Source organism: Pelodiscus sinensis, chromosome 16 (assembly GCF_052426305.1).
Source record: "Pelodiscus sinensis isolate ZL-2025 chromosome 16, ASM5242630v1, whole genome shotgun sequence".
Taxonomy (NCBI): Eukaryota; Metazoa; Chordata; order Testudines; family Trionychidae; genus Pelodiscus; species Pelodiscus sinensis.
Window position 1 is genome coordinate 34173660 of NC_143067.1, and position 13799 is coordinate 34187458.

Below are 13799 nucleotides of genomic sequence, written 5' to 3' on the forward strand. Positions count from 1 at the left end.
TGGTTGATCTGTGACCATCCAGATTCAATCTTGGCTCTCTACTGAGCCTTCTAGTCGTGGTGTAAGAGTCTGTCTGCTCGGCACCAACTCATGTTATAGGCTAGCAAATAGCTCTTCTCTTATCAAAGAACGTGGTTGGAGAAAATACAGGGCTCCCCAGCCCAGTACCACTGTGTTTCATTCCTATCCTGGAGACATAAGGTCCTCGATTTACATAAGTGAATGGGACTTTTGTCATTTACTGCACTAGAAGAAGAAAGATGCCCATAATCCATAGGCTCACTACTAGACAGCCAACACCGGATTAATTACAGGCAACTGCTAGAGTATTTTCCTGTTTTCTTCTCCCAGGAATGAGTAACAGCACCATAAGGGCTAAGAATCTAATTTAAAAACTATTGAAGTCAATGAAGATCTTTCCATTGATTTAAATGGGCTTTGGTCAATTCAGCAATGTCCTTACAAGCTTCCAGAAAGGGAAATTTACAATTCAGCCAGGAATAGATGATTGAGAGGTTGGTTACAGCATTGTACAATAAACTGCCCCAATATAGCTAACATTTTCCTGGAACCACGTAGAAATCAGCAGTGGAGAAGACTAATTAAAGCACCTCTCTCTGCACCAACACATTCCAGGCTACAGGAATGTTCCCTTTCATACAAATGTTACCTTTTGTTCAGTCTAGTTTAAAATTAGTCATGGGGGTCCACAACGTCCTTTGTTAAAATGTTGTGTTAGATTCAAAAGAACGATCTGAAAGATGTCAGCATTAGGAGGGCTTGCCTAATAGTTAGCCTAACGTTACCTATCCTTCATTTCACCCTGTTAATTCCAGTTTGTGCCACACTAAATGATTCCTCTCCTACCTTGACTTTATAACCCTATAGACAACTATGAGCAATCCTTTCTTTCATTAATTTGCAGCTGTCTTTATGAATCGGTCCCTCCAGACATTGAATCATTTTTGTAGATTTCCTTAAGATTCCTTCAAATTCTTCAGCATCTTTCCAACGTTGAGGTTTCCAGAGCACAACATAGCATTCTACGTGCCGTTTCACCCAAATATATATTAGAATGCTTTACGGGCTCCATAAACAGTTGCTCTTAATTACTACACTAATTATAAATTGTAATTTGAAAAGTCCACAGTATAAGAAATTATAGTAGGGTAGTAGCATCAGTTTAGTTAAAGTGAAGCAAACTTATTGTTTAGAGTACTTTGGACAATTAACCATTGAAATCCACTTACTCAGATTGCCTCATGAAGTGTCGCAGTAGAGTTAGTGATCCAAATATGAGGCCACAGATGCAGCCCTCCTAAAAAAAATCACATAACATCAACATTTTATTGTAATTACCATATTTGTATAAGGGGCAGAAGGAAACTGAGTGGGTATCTGAATGTACAGACTGCTCCAGTGTTGTCTGATGCTACTATCTCTTGACCCTTTGGTCTAAGGATTCTCCCATCTCCTCTGCCCTGTAGAGCTCTCTCACCTCTGCTACCTTATTGATATAAATTCTCAGAGCAAGAATAGACTACTGTGCTTCTTCTCTATTTTCACAAGCAACATAACATAGTACAGAACTAGGGATATGTGATCCCTTTGGAGGGGAGATATCTTTCCTCATATTGTAGCGTGAACTGTGGTGACCTGCTGCAGATAATCCCTGCAGCAGTCTGTGCAGTTGTCACTGGCACAATGAAGGCAGTTGGGGTGCCTGTAGAGAAATGAGAGAATGCACCTCTGAGGGGCCCAATGCCACAGACAGAGTAGCAGTCTTACTTAGTCATTCCTCCTAACTGTTTGCGGTAGGGCAGCCTGGCTGAAAAATACTTACAGTAGGCCTTCAGTGGCTCTTGCCAGTTCCAAAGGGCTGTTTAAAACTGATGGGCAGCTTTCTTAACTCTTTTTTGTCCTGATTTGCAGAGTATTTGATTACTGCCTGCACTGAATATTTTAGGTGGGTGTGTCTGCCAGTCAGCTTTAACTGTACATTAACAAATATTATCAGTAGCAAATGTGTATGTTAGGAAGGAGGATGTAGATGATTTAATAAGAAGTGCTTGAAAGGATAAGGTTTTTAAAAGATAAATGGATTGAAGAAGGGAAACTATATTAACTGCACACTTGCAAGGGACAATAACATGAAAAGAAAGGTTAAAATAACCTTTTGCATACATCATTAGGCAAATAAAATAAAAATTCCATAGCAATGATATCACTAGTTCAAAATTCTTACCCTTCTGTAAATATTTTACACATTAATTCAGGAGCTATTGAATAAATGATGGAATATGAAATGGTTTCTCAACATTTTAAGCATTCACTCAGTCTTATTTAAATGTTCTAAATGAATTAACTGCACAATGGAATGGGTAAACATGCCTAATTTTATATTAAAGTATGAAAACTCTTCTATTGATTTGTGTTTCTGAAAAGAATGGGTCAGTTTGATGCATGTGCCATTTTCCAACTAGGAAATGAAATTAGCAACTGAGGGTCAGCATTTTTTTCTTCCAGTTAGCTTTTTATTTCTGATATTCATCATAGTCATATCATTCAAACAATTTACCTGAAATGGCAGTGGCACCGGAATCAATATATGCAATCCACAATTTTAGCTGCATAAACACTCTTGCTCTATTAACAAATTTGCACATGAAAATGAAATGGCATATTTGTCAGGTTTTGTTCAATATGGTTTGGGGAGAGACAAGTGAAATTGACAAATTAGGTTAAGTTAACAGTGTTTTTCTTGTCAGCTTCATGGTTGAGTCATTTTTCAATGACATTTAACTTCATAAGTGTAATTCATGATTCTTTGGAGGTTTAGAGTACATATTGTTCAGAAAACTCCTTGACCTCTTTTTTTGTCCTTAGGGATATAAATTGCTTTCTCTACCCTTTTTGTCAAATCTACAGAGGGTCCAACACTAAATGAGTTCTAATGATCTAAGCTGCCAAGGGGCTCTGGGTTCTAAGTTTCACATATTCAACTGCTAAAGCACACTGTCCTTTGTTTAAACACCACAGAGACTCCATTTTAAAATCCTTTTAAAATAAATAACTTGCTCCTGAAGGCATGTGGCTAGAATCTTAGCTGAAGGAAATCATTTTAGCTCCACTGAAGTGAATGAAGTCCTGCTAATTTACACAATCTGAGGACCTGGCCCTAGATATCAACCCTAAAAGCATAGTATAAAATTGGAACAAGATTTGAAACCAAAGCAAACTCACTGCTCCTTTAAAATCTGAATGCTCTTATTCAGCCAGATGATGGATTTTAAATAGCTGTAAAATGTATTTATCTAGAACAATAGACAGAGAGGTTTAGCACAAGTTATTCTATAAAATAAGTGTGCATGGTGGGGTGATGACAGGTGTATTCTGAGGTAATAAATCTCAACTGCTTTTCCTATGCCTGCATATCATAATTCAAGAATGTGGAAAGGTGGCTAATTCATCTGTAAGAGGGATATATTTTTCATTCTTTCTGCATTGCTTTTATTACTGCTTCAATTTTAAGTGGATTGTTATACATTCCTAAAAGCTACCCTACATCAGCATTCAACAATACTTTGCATGGTTGTCTGAACTTTGAGGCAGAAATGTAAAATAACACACATTTTATTATACTGTTTTTAAGAGTAATTTTAGGATTTCTCAATTCCAAATTTTTTAAAAATATAATAGATAAAATTAACCAAACCTTAGTCTTTCCCCCAGAGTAAGAATAAACAGAATCTGAGAATCATTAAAATATAGTTTAAAGGAAACAATCATAATAATTAATAATAATAAACAACTTGATTGATTGATTGAGCAAAAATACCAAAAGTCAGAGACAATTCTGACTTTTGACAGTACTTTGGATCCTGCCAAAAGCAGAAAGTACCAACATCACAAGAGTGGGGACTCTATTAATCTCCAGTTTTATTTATAAACCAAATAATTTTGGATAAACTACTGAACTTTTCGTGGGTTGTCTCAACTGAAAATCCAAACTCTCCTCATTTACCTATAAAGAGTTAAATATGTTATATTTACAAAACCAATTAACTGAATATTAAATTGTTTGCAAATAGCAGTCAGTGCTGTCATTATAAACCATAATCCCATTAGAAATGCTGTAGTAATGTATTCCTGTAGTACTGCAATCTGAATTAAAATCAAAACAAGTTTTGATAACAATTGTCGTCACATCTGTAAATTCATGTCTGCTTCAATCCTGTGCATAGTACATGAACTGTATACTTATGTGTGAAGTTTCTATAAAGTCTTAAAATAATTTGATAAGAATTTGTGTTTATTGAAAAGGCTGAGATTTCACAGATCAGGTATTGTTCATTCAGGGTTCAGTGAAATCGTCTCTTCCTTAATTTAGAAGGATAATCTTTGGGAAAAGATGAGAGACAAATCGCTTTCATTATACACTCAGTACTTCATAACGCCTCAAGAGTGAATGCCAATCATTCTTAGCTTTCTTGAGTTGTGAAGCAATATACACTAGCCATGGTGTGAATTCATTTTACTTAGGACATCACTTTGACCTTGGTCATCAGTTCCATGGTGGAAGGCTGTTCATAAACTTTCAGGTTGACATTTTCAGTAAAAACAAACACGTGATATAAGGTAAAACCTTGAATACTGTGTCACTATGTGTTCTCTTCTGATACAGCAATAGCATCTCATTGTTCAGTGAGATCCAAGGTGACACCAACTGTCTTTTCACTGCCTTAAAAAAAATCTCATTTTAAACAAGTCTTCTTTTCAGATTGAGAAATGGGGAAGCTGTATCTGCGAGGTTAGGGGTTAAAAAAAGAAATGTGGGCAACTGATTGGGAAAAGGGTTTAGGTAATTGAGATTCTTAGGATTTAATCTCAGCCAATGATTATGGATAAAATATTCAAAAATTTCTGAATGACTTAGGAGGCTAAGGGAACTTGAAAGTCATTGCGTCTTAGGCCCCTAAGTACTTCCTATCAATTTTGAAAATAGGACTTTGGCTCTAAAGTCACGTAGGTGCTTTTGAAAATGTTAATCTCTATAACCATGGGCAAGTCACTTAGCAAATCTCTGCTCTCATTTTCCATGTGTAAAGTGGGTATATTCATATTTCTCTTTTCTAGTACTATAACATTAGTAACAATCATAACAGTTGGTAGATTATTTTTTCAATTTTTAGAGGCTGTATCCTACTAAGTAAAAAGACATTTCATATTCACCACTTCTGAAAACAGAGAACAAGCCTAAATAAACAAATGCAAGAGTTTGGCCTATTTTCTGCAATAATATAAACTTGAAAAATGCCAATCCACCCAGCAGTATTATCCAAGTATATATTGCAAGAACCCATCTTTACTCACACAGAATTTGTTTTTGTTTTCTTTGTTCAGTTGATTGCTTGGATCCTACCTGTTCCAACCAAGGTGTATGCGTGAATGGAGAATGTCTCTGTAGCCCAGGCTGGGGTGGCCTAAACTGTGAACTTCCCAGAGCCCAGTGTCCAGACCAATGTAGTGGGCATGGGACATACCTGTCTGATACAGGCCTCTGTAGCTGTGATCCTAACTGGATGGGTCCTGACTGCTCCGTTGGTAAGAAAACTTTTTCTGCTCTGCTTTGCAATAATCTTCCTGCCCTGTATACTATGCTGATTGGCAATCTAATATCCAATAACAGTTTAAAATACAAACTATTTACATGAATCTTACATTACTCTTTCAGCCCTTGATCAGTGAATAGTTCTTTGTTATACTTTAGCTATTATAAATGAGTAACTGTATGATATGTGCTATACAGTATATTGGTGTGAACACAGGATTGGAATCTAGAAAATACTGTGTTCTTCTTCGAGGATGTCCCGTGGGTCCTCTACTATGGGTGCTGGGCTTGCCCTGCAGCGCCAGGGCAAGCCCAGCACCCATAGTGGAACACCCGTGGGGACACCATCTCAAAGAACAACAGTTACTGCACCGAGGTGAGTAACTTTGCTTTCTACCTCCTCATTCTCACACTTACTGTGGCCTGTGGCAAATCACTTGACCTCTTTGTGTTTCAGTGTCCCCATCTGTATACAAGAGTGTTTATACTAATAAATAATCATTTTAAAATATTTTCAAAATTGTGGTATCTATCTGGCCTTCTCTGCCATGATCTAAATGGGCTAGTAAGAAAGAATAACTAATCAGGAGACTTTACCTTAGGGTGAATGCTGGGTGAAACTAGAATCAACCGCTAGACAGTTTCAGCAGAGGCTGAATCGGGATGCCTGGGGCAGAGCAGCTGGGGTGCTGCCGGGTTGGTCCTGTAGTGCCGCCCCTTGGCACTGCGGGACCAACCCGGCAGCACTCCAGCTGCTCTGCCCCAGGCATCCCCAAGAGCAGCTAGGGTGCTGCCGGGTTGGTCCCACAGCCCCGAGGGGCGGCACTACGTGACCAACCCAGCAGCACCCCAGCTGCTCTGCCCCCAGTTTCCCCGATTCAGCTGCTGGTCAGTTTCAGCAGCGGCTGAATCGGGGAAGCCAGGCGCAGAGCAGCTCCAATTGTCCGGCTGCCCGGAGCACTTCCAAGTTCCTGATGGTGCCGGACTATCAGGAGTGCCGGAGCATTGGATGCTGGACCAATGAAGTTTTACTGTATCAAGACAGATCTTTCTGATGTATCATCAGCTGTCCTAAAAGTTCATGAATGAACATTTAACTGGAAATATCACTGATGATGGAGTTAGCTCTTCCACAACTGTCACTGCTCCAGAGTTGTAAGACCTCATGCGTGGGGGGGTAAAAGGGGGGAGACTGAAAGACTCAGGGGATTGGCAATAGGACACAGATCCTCTCTCTCATAGTTACTGTTCCACATCACTCTGAGCATCCCCAAATTGTCATCATTCTTCATGGAATGAGTTTACATGGGTCTAGTTCTTAGCAGTCCACATCACACGCCCACCATAGCTGCCACTAATTATTTCACAGCAGGGAGATGTGAGGGTACTGGCACGGCAAATAATACAAAATAAAAGATCTGCAGCATTGTCTGTCTGAGGTCTGGGTCAAATGACTTTGGACTCATGCTGCAGGGCTAAAAATAGCAGTGTACAGGAGGAGGGAGGCTCTCAGAATCTAGTTTCCAGCTCAAATAGGAACAACCCCAGTGCTATTTTTAGAACCATAGCACAAGCACATGTCAGTGGATCTGGGTTCTGAGACACAGTGCTGTGAGGGATGGGAAACAGGTGTAGATAGAATTATCTCCCCCCTAGAAAGAACCCCTCTTAGCCAGGGCTGAGGCATGTTGTTGGAGCAGAGTAAGAACTTGACGTGCACCTGAATAGAGGAGACACTGTCTCCAGCATTGTCAATCCTGCATTAAATTAGCCAAATTTGTTATTTTGGATGATTTTTAATGGAAAGCAAAGTCTCATTTTAGCAGCAGGGATGACAGTCACCTGGGCCCCGGGCTGGGTGTGTGGAGGACTATTCTGCAACCCCAGAAGGGGCAGGGCCCCAGGTGGAAGGGGTGAGGCTGGAGGCAGCTAGCCCTTAGCCTGGCCTATGGTGCTGCCTCTCCCCCCAGTCCTGGAGCAGCGCTCCGGCACACTAGCAGCAATTCAAAGAGGTCCAGGACTCAGGCCACCACCGCTGTCAGGAGTCATGGGTCCCTTAGAATCACTGGGCCCTGGAGCATAGACTAGCCGGGCCCCAGGTCAGCTGCCCCCATTGCCAAACCTCCAGCAGCAGGCCTGAATTTTTGTGGGCATCTGAATGTGCCACACTCTGAGTGCATATAGTTTACAGGAACTATGTGCCAATTCTAGTCACTTTTCAGCACACGTCTAGTGACCCATTGCCAATGTCAGTGCTCAGTTGTGCTCACAATTGTATTTTTTCTCCCCAGAAGTGTGTTCCGTAGACTGTGGCACTCACGGGGTGTGCATTGGCGGAGCATGTCGCTGTGAAGAAGGCTGGACAGGAGTGGCATGTGACCAACGTGTGTGCCATCCCCGCTGCACGGAACACGGAACCTGTAAAGATGGGAAATGTGAATGCAGAGAGGGCTGGAATGGGGAGCACTGCACCATTGGTAGGCAAACGACAGGCACCGAAACAGGCACATATTGCTTTCTTTTCATAAATCGTAGAAACATAGTTACTATTGTGTATTGTAATAGGCTGTTCCTTTAAGGACCCTAGTGCTTCTAAATAGCAGCCCAGCCTCTCAAAACCCAGGGTTAAATGCAGAGGAACTTCATTTGGAGAGAGAAACAACAACAGCCTAATGGACATTAACAAGTAGAGATGTAACAAATGGTCCATCAAGGTACCATCTGGGCCAAGCTGTTTAAACTTAACTAAACATTTCTTTGTGCGAATGGCATCTTTTTTAATTTCCTGGTCTGGTGCATCAATGCTTCCCTGCTACTATATATCACATCCAAAACACATCTCCACAATCTCCACCAAGGGCAGGGGTCAAGTTCAGGGGGAATAAGTGCTCCTGTTGTTACAGAAATAGCTCCCTAACATTTTGCCCTGTTGTGCTGTGGCAGTGGGCATGGTGTTTGCATATAGACAGTCACAGCATGATAGGGTCTAGCCAGTACTATAGCATGCTGGTGTACCCTTTCCTAATAGCATGCTGCTTAGTATAGCATTGGCATCATGCAGAGTGCCGTGACTAACACGATTGCATCTCAGCTGTGATATGTCACCCTGGGAAGTTAAAAAAGATTTTTATATATCTGGATAGATAGATAGATAGATAGATAGATAGATAGATAGATAGATAGATAGATAGATAGATAGATAGATAGATAGATAGATAGATAGATGATTTAAATGTTATTTTCAACAAGAATGAGTTATTGTGAACACAGTTCTTTATTTTACTCTCATATTCTCAGGCAGAATTGTGTATATTCAGATGCTCTTAAAATTACTGAAAATGGTATTTTCCCTCTGCTGTGAGCAAAATTGGAGAAAGACTGTTTCTAACTGGGCATATGTCTACTAAGAAATCTGAGTACAATATGGAACAGAAGAATCTGTATGCAAATTGAAAGACTATGCACTTTAAAGGCAGTATGATTTTCTCTTTGCAGTCAAACCTCTCCATTTCCCTATGCAATTTACTTGGCTATCAAATTCTCTTTACAAAGTCCAGTGAGTTAGAAACATAGATGATTTTTTTAATTACCTTAAAAAGACATTGATAAATTTAGCAACAAAGAGGCAGCATTTGAATTGAAATTGTCATGGCAATTGTGGACCCTAATGGGACAGACCTATTACTAGTGAAATGTTCTTTTTTTAAATTAAACTTTGGTCAAAATCTTGCACCCTTTGATCTGCTTTTCTTTTAAGTTCCCCCTTTGAATCTGTTTGGGTGTATAAACCTTTTGGGAAACACATACAGATTGGATACCTAAGGAAATGAAAATGTGCCCTACATATTTTAGGGCATATCCTTTTACACTGTAGGACTGTATGTTTCATAGATGGTATGCTAATACAATTTAAAACAAAGCATTTGTGATTCAGCAGTTCGTTACAAAGCTCAATGCAATGTAGGGTTTGGGGGTTTTTTCATTTATGCCCTCTGCAAGTATTGCCCCATTTTCACTCCTTCTGCCAGGATAATTGGGATATTTTATCACTATGTTGTTTAATCTCAGATTTTAAAATAACCCAACAACCATAATTTGGGTGTTTGCGCACTGTCTTAAAGTGTGCAATAACTACCTTTTCCAAAAAGGTTTACCACCTTGCGCTGATTTTTTTTTCTGCTTTGTAATCTTTTAAAATATATTCCTATATTTTGATGTATTCGAAATCAACATTACTGTGCACACAAAAAGATGCCTATAGGTGGATTGCTTGATGAAGTTTTGTGTTATGTGTTACATGCACTAGTTAATATCCCAGATTATAAATAGGTTAGGTGACTTGTGAGGGAAGATTTTTACCTTTTTTCACAGGTTGTGAAATAGATGCATTTTGTGAATGCTCCCAGTGTACATTACCAAAATTGCTCTCTTGAGGAAGGAGAAGGCTACTTTTTCATTAGAAAAGCATGTGTTGAACTATAGTTTGTGTGACTGTAGCAGACCTGAGACTTGGGCAGAAGTTCAGTTTTGTAGATGTAATTATCCCATGTTTTAATATCCATGTTTAAATTATGAACTGTTAGACAAATGCATATGTATGCTAATTCTTGTGATAGTGCTTGGAACATAAAGAAATTGCATATCTTTCTCACAAGCCTAAACTGATCTCACAACAGTATAGAAACCATTTTTTAACTCAAGAGAGAGTGAGATGACAAAGCACTTTCCCACTTGTTATAATTTTTAGTGCTGTGATTTGTCACTTTTTTTAAAAAGAAACTCCCATCAACACATAGAATTTATTGTTCTCGAGGAAATGCTGATCGTTTACGAGGAGAATATCTTACTTACTTTTTTGTAAATATTAGAGCTGGGGCCCAGAGATGCACTGAGAATGGGATTTGAGGGTACCCAAATTAGGGAAAATAGAGGATCTGAAACATGCTGAAATATTTTTCTTCTCCTTGAGTTCCTGGATGAACAGACCACACTTTACTAATGAGGCAGTAAAATGTTGACAGTTGTTGCAAGCTGGAGGTATTCACGCTAACTCTGAGGCTACAGCTATACTACAAGGTTTTTGCACAAAAACGGCCATTTTTGCACAAAAAACAGCAAAGTGTCCACATCTCAAGCGCGTTTTTGTGGAAGGAAATTGGCAGAACAGAGGGCTTTTGCCAGTAGAGTTATTCCTCTCCCAACAAGGAATAGCTTCTTTTTGCGCTACAGCTCTTGCGCAAAAAGTCAGGTGTAGATGCGCTGGAGGGTTTTTTGCGCAAGAAAATCCCGATTGGCAAAAGCACAGGTGAATGGCCATCAGAGCTTTCTTGCACAAGAGTGTCCATGCAGCGTAAATGCTCTCTTGTACAAAAGCGCATTGCTTTTGTGATACGCTCAGAGGTTAGGACGCACTTTTGCGCAAGTTGTTTTTGCAGAAGATCTCTTCCGCAAAAGGCTTCTTGCTCAAAAACCCTGCAGTGTACGCAAAGCAAAAATGTTTTACTTTATTTGATACCAAATTATTCCTTTCCAGAGATCAGAACATATTTTAAACATTCTATATGACATTTCAGCTCAGACTGCTATGAGCTAACTTTCCCTCTGTCTAAATTCTACAAAAAGGGTGGTTTCTTCTGTTACTTCTTCTGTTAGTACATTCTAACAAGGGAACTCTGAAGCCTCCAAAAAGCCCAGCGTTATCTCACTGGAAAACATATTTTAAATCCAAATCAGCACTGTTCTACATATGGCAGTAGAGCTAGCATATAAAAATAGAAGAGCATTAGTTCAAAAGATAAGATGCCCACAGACTTTGTAAATACACATGCATCAGTGATCTATGAATAGCTAAATAACTGAAAAGAGACAGGATAAGTGGCTAACTCTATGTAATTGGTGTGTGTATCAAAGTAAAGCTCTACATGTGACCTCATACTTCACTTTCCTATTTTTATTAGGGAGAGAAATAGCTTACTGCGAGTTGATGATAAAAGAAAATAAATCTTTTACCCAAGGTAAAAACAGACACATTCTATGATGTGCTTATTAAGTGATTGTAATCGTGGAAGAAGTTATAACCAAACAGTAAGGAAAATCTAGATAAGAAAACATAAATTACTTCAAAACTAATAAACAGCAAAAGATTAGGTACAAGAGTAACTAAATCCTGGACCAATTTCATGTTTTAATTTTATTACAAGAGATTTTCTTTCTTGTTATTAAAACCAAATGTCCTGAAAACAGTTGAATTAATCCCAAGAGAAATCAAATCTTAATGGTTTGAATCACTGCTTATTACTAGAGCGTGGACATCCCATTTCTCTGAGAGGCACAAGGAAAGTACAGTATGTGTAGAACCCTGAATAAATACCCAGAAGCAAAGGCACCTGCTCCAGTCCATCAGCTGGAAAATGCCTGGCAATGGTCAAAGATATTTATTGATATAGACATTTTGATGTACCTAGGTCAAGTTGGCTAATACAGTTTTTGTTCTTTTGATCATTTTAATGCTAATGAAATGTGCCCCCTTTGATAACCCTGGAGACTGAAGGTATGTCTACATTGCAACTAAAATCCTATGTTTGGCCTATGCCATCTGACTTGAGCTGCAGGACTGCAGTGTAGATGGTTGGACTCCGGCTGGTCCCTGAGCTCTAGGGCCTGGTAAGCTGGAAGTATCCCAGAGCTTAGGCTGTAGCCTGAGCTCGAAAGCCCAGACCACAGTTTAACAATCCTGCAGTCCATGCCTGGTGAGCCTGTGTCTGCTGCAGTTGTCTGAAGGCCTCCATTAACCTGTGTGCTGAGCAATTTGCCTCAATGGCATTGTGGAGAAACCATTCCCAGAAATAAGAATCAAGTTCCATCTCCTTCCCCATTGGGGTGGTTATTTTGTAACTGTCCTTTGTAGGGTAGGAAATGGAATACAGGGCCTATATAGATCATTAATTTGGCCCAGTACGGCAGTCTGTAAGTTCCCATGTTAATTAGTGCCGCAATGGTGGTTTGGTGTTGTAGACATCTGCCTACTTGGCATTAAATGAGATGCTACTCTCTGAGTTCTTTCAATATAGCCCATATGACAGCCATCAAAAGGCAGTTACTTTCAGACACTGTGAAAATGGGTTGGATTTAGATCAAGAAAGTAGAAGATTTGGGTTCTTCCTTTCTGCGTCCACTCCCCAGATTTAAATACTAAATAGAAAGTCCCTTGATTTTTGACAGAGATTTGAAGAGGTCAGTTGTATAGACTAAATTGAGAACACACCCGTCTCAGCCTACTGTCCATGTTCGCTGACTTCTCTGAAGAGGGAAGATTGCCACATATGACAAGACTAATGCTTCTTTCTTCATGTTTGTATAATCTATTTCAATAATCAATGAAACCATAGCTAATCCAGCTCTGTGGTTGTCTTCCAACCCAGCAGGAAGGTTTTGTCTCATTGGAATATTCTTTGTAGCAAAGAACTTTTTCTTTTCTTTTACTGATTTTCTTAAAGTAATTACACCAATAGTGATACAAAGAAAAGATAATTTGCAGGAGAGATGGAAGACAGTATATGAGGGGAGATAGTGGTAAGGCACTGTATCTGACAAAAACAAGCTGGGATGAGGGAGTCAGTTACATGTATTAGACTTGTTCTTTTTTATGTTTCTAACCATTTAGATCTAATCTATAACAGAAAAATGTGTAAGTTGTTAAGGGAGGATATAAGTGTATTTACTGCTTGGAAATAAATCAGACATTTTTCTCTAATGATTATAGATTCTGTGGGGTGAGGCCCAGCTCTTTCTCTTTGTGCTTGTGTACATAGCACTTCAGAGCCACAGCCATGATTTATCATCTTAATAAAGAATAAGGGAATATGCATAAACCAGAAACGTGTGTGTGGACATGCCCAAGTGTTCGAAACATTCACATCCAGTATAGCACTCAGAAATTCCAAGTCAGCTGTATTTGACCTACTATCTTAATATGTCGTATCAGACCTCCTGTGAGCAGTGATGGAATATTTTTTGAAGTTGTGTTATACTTTATTTAAGAGTATCGCAGCTGCAACTTCTTCACCACTTTTCATTTTCAACAAAGCCAAACAAAAGGCAGACATCAGGGCTACGTCTAGACTGGCATGATTTTCCGCAAATGCTTTTAACAGAAAAGCTTTCCGTTAAAAGCATTTGCGGAAAAGAG

At 39.3% G+C, this 13799-nt stretch overlaps 1 protein-coding gene across 4 annotated transcripts in view; it reads left to right on the forward strand.

Annotated features, from left to right (window-relative positions):
• Nucleotides 1-13799, forward strand: part of TENM2 (teneurin transmembrane protein 2) — a 1126385-nt gene that overhangs the window by 987427 nt on the left and 125159 nt on the right. For all 4 annotated transcript variants that reach the window (XM_075900179.2, XM_075900181.2, XM_089769544.1 and 1 more), the window contains 2 exons: nt 5404-5604; nt 7903-8088. In XM_075900179.2, coding sequence (XP_075756294.1) covers nt 5404-5604; nt 7903-8088 — 387 coding nt within the window. The remainder of the gene's footprint in view (nt 1-5403; nt 5605-7902; nt 8089-13799) is intronic.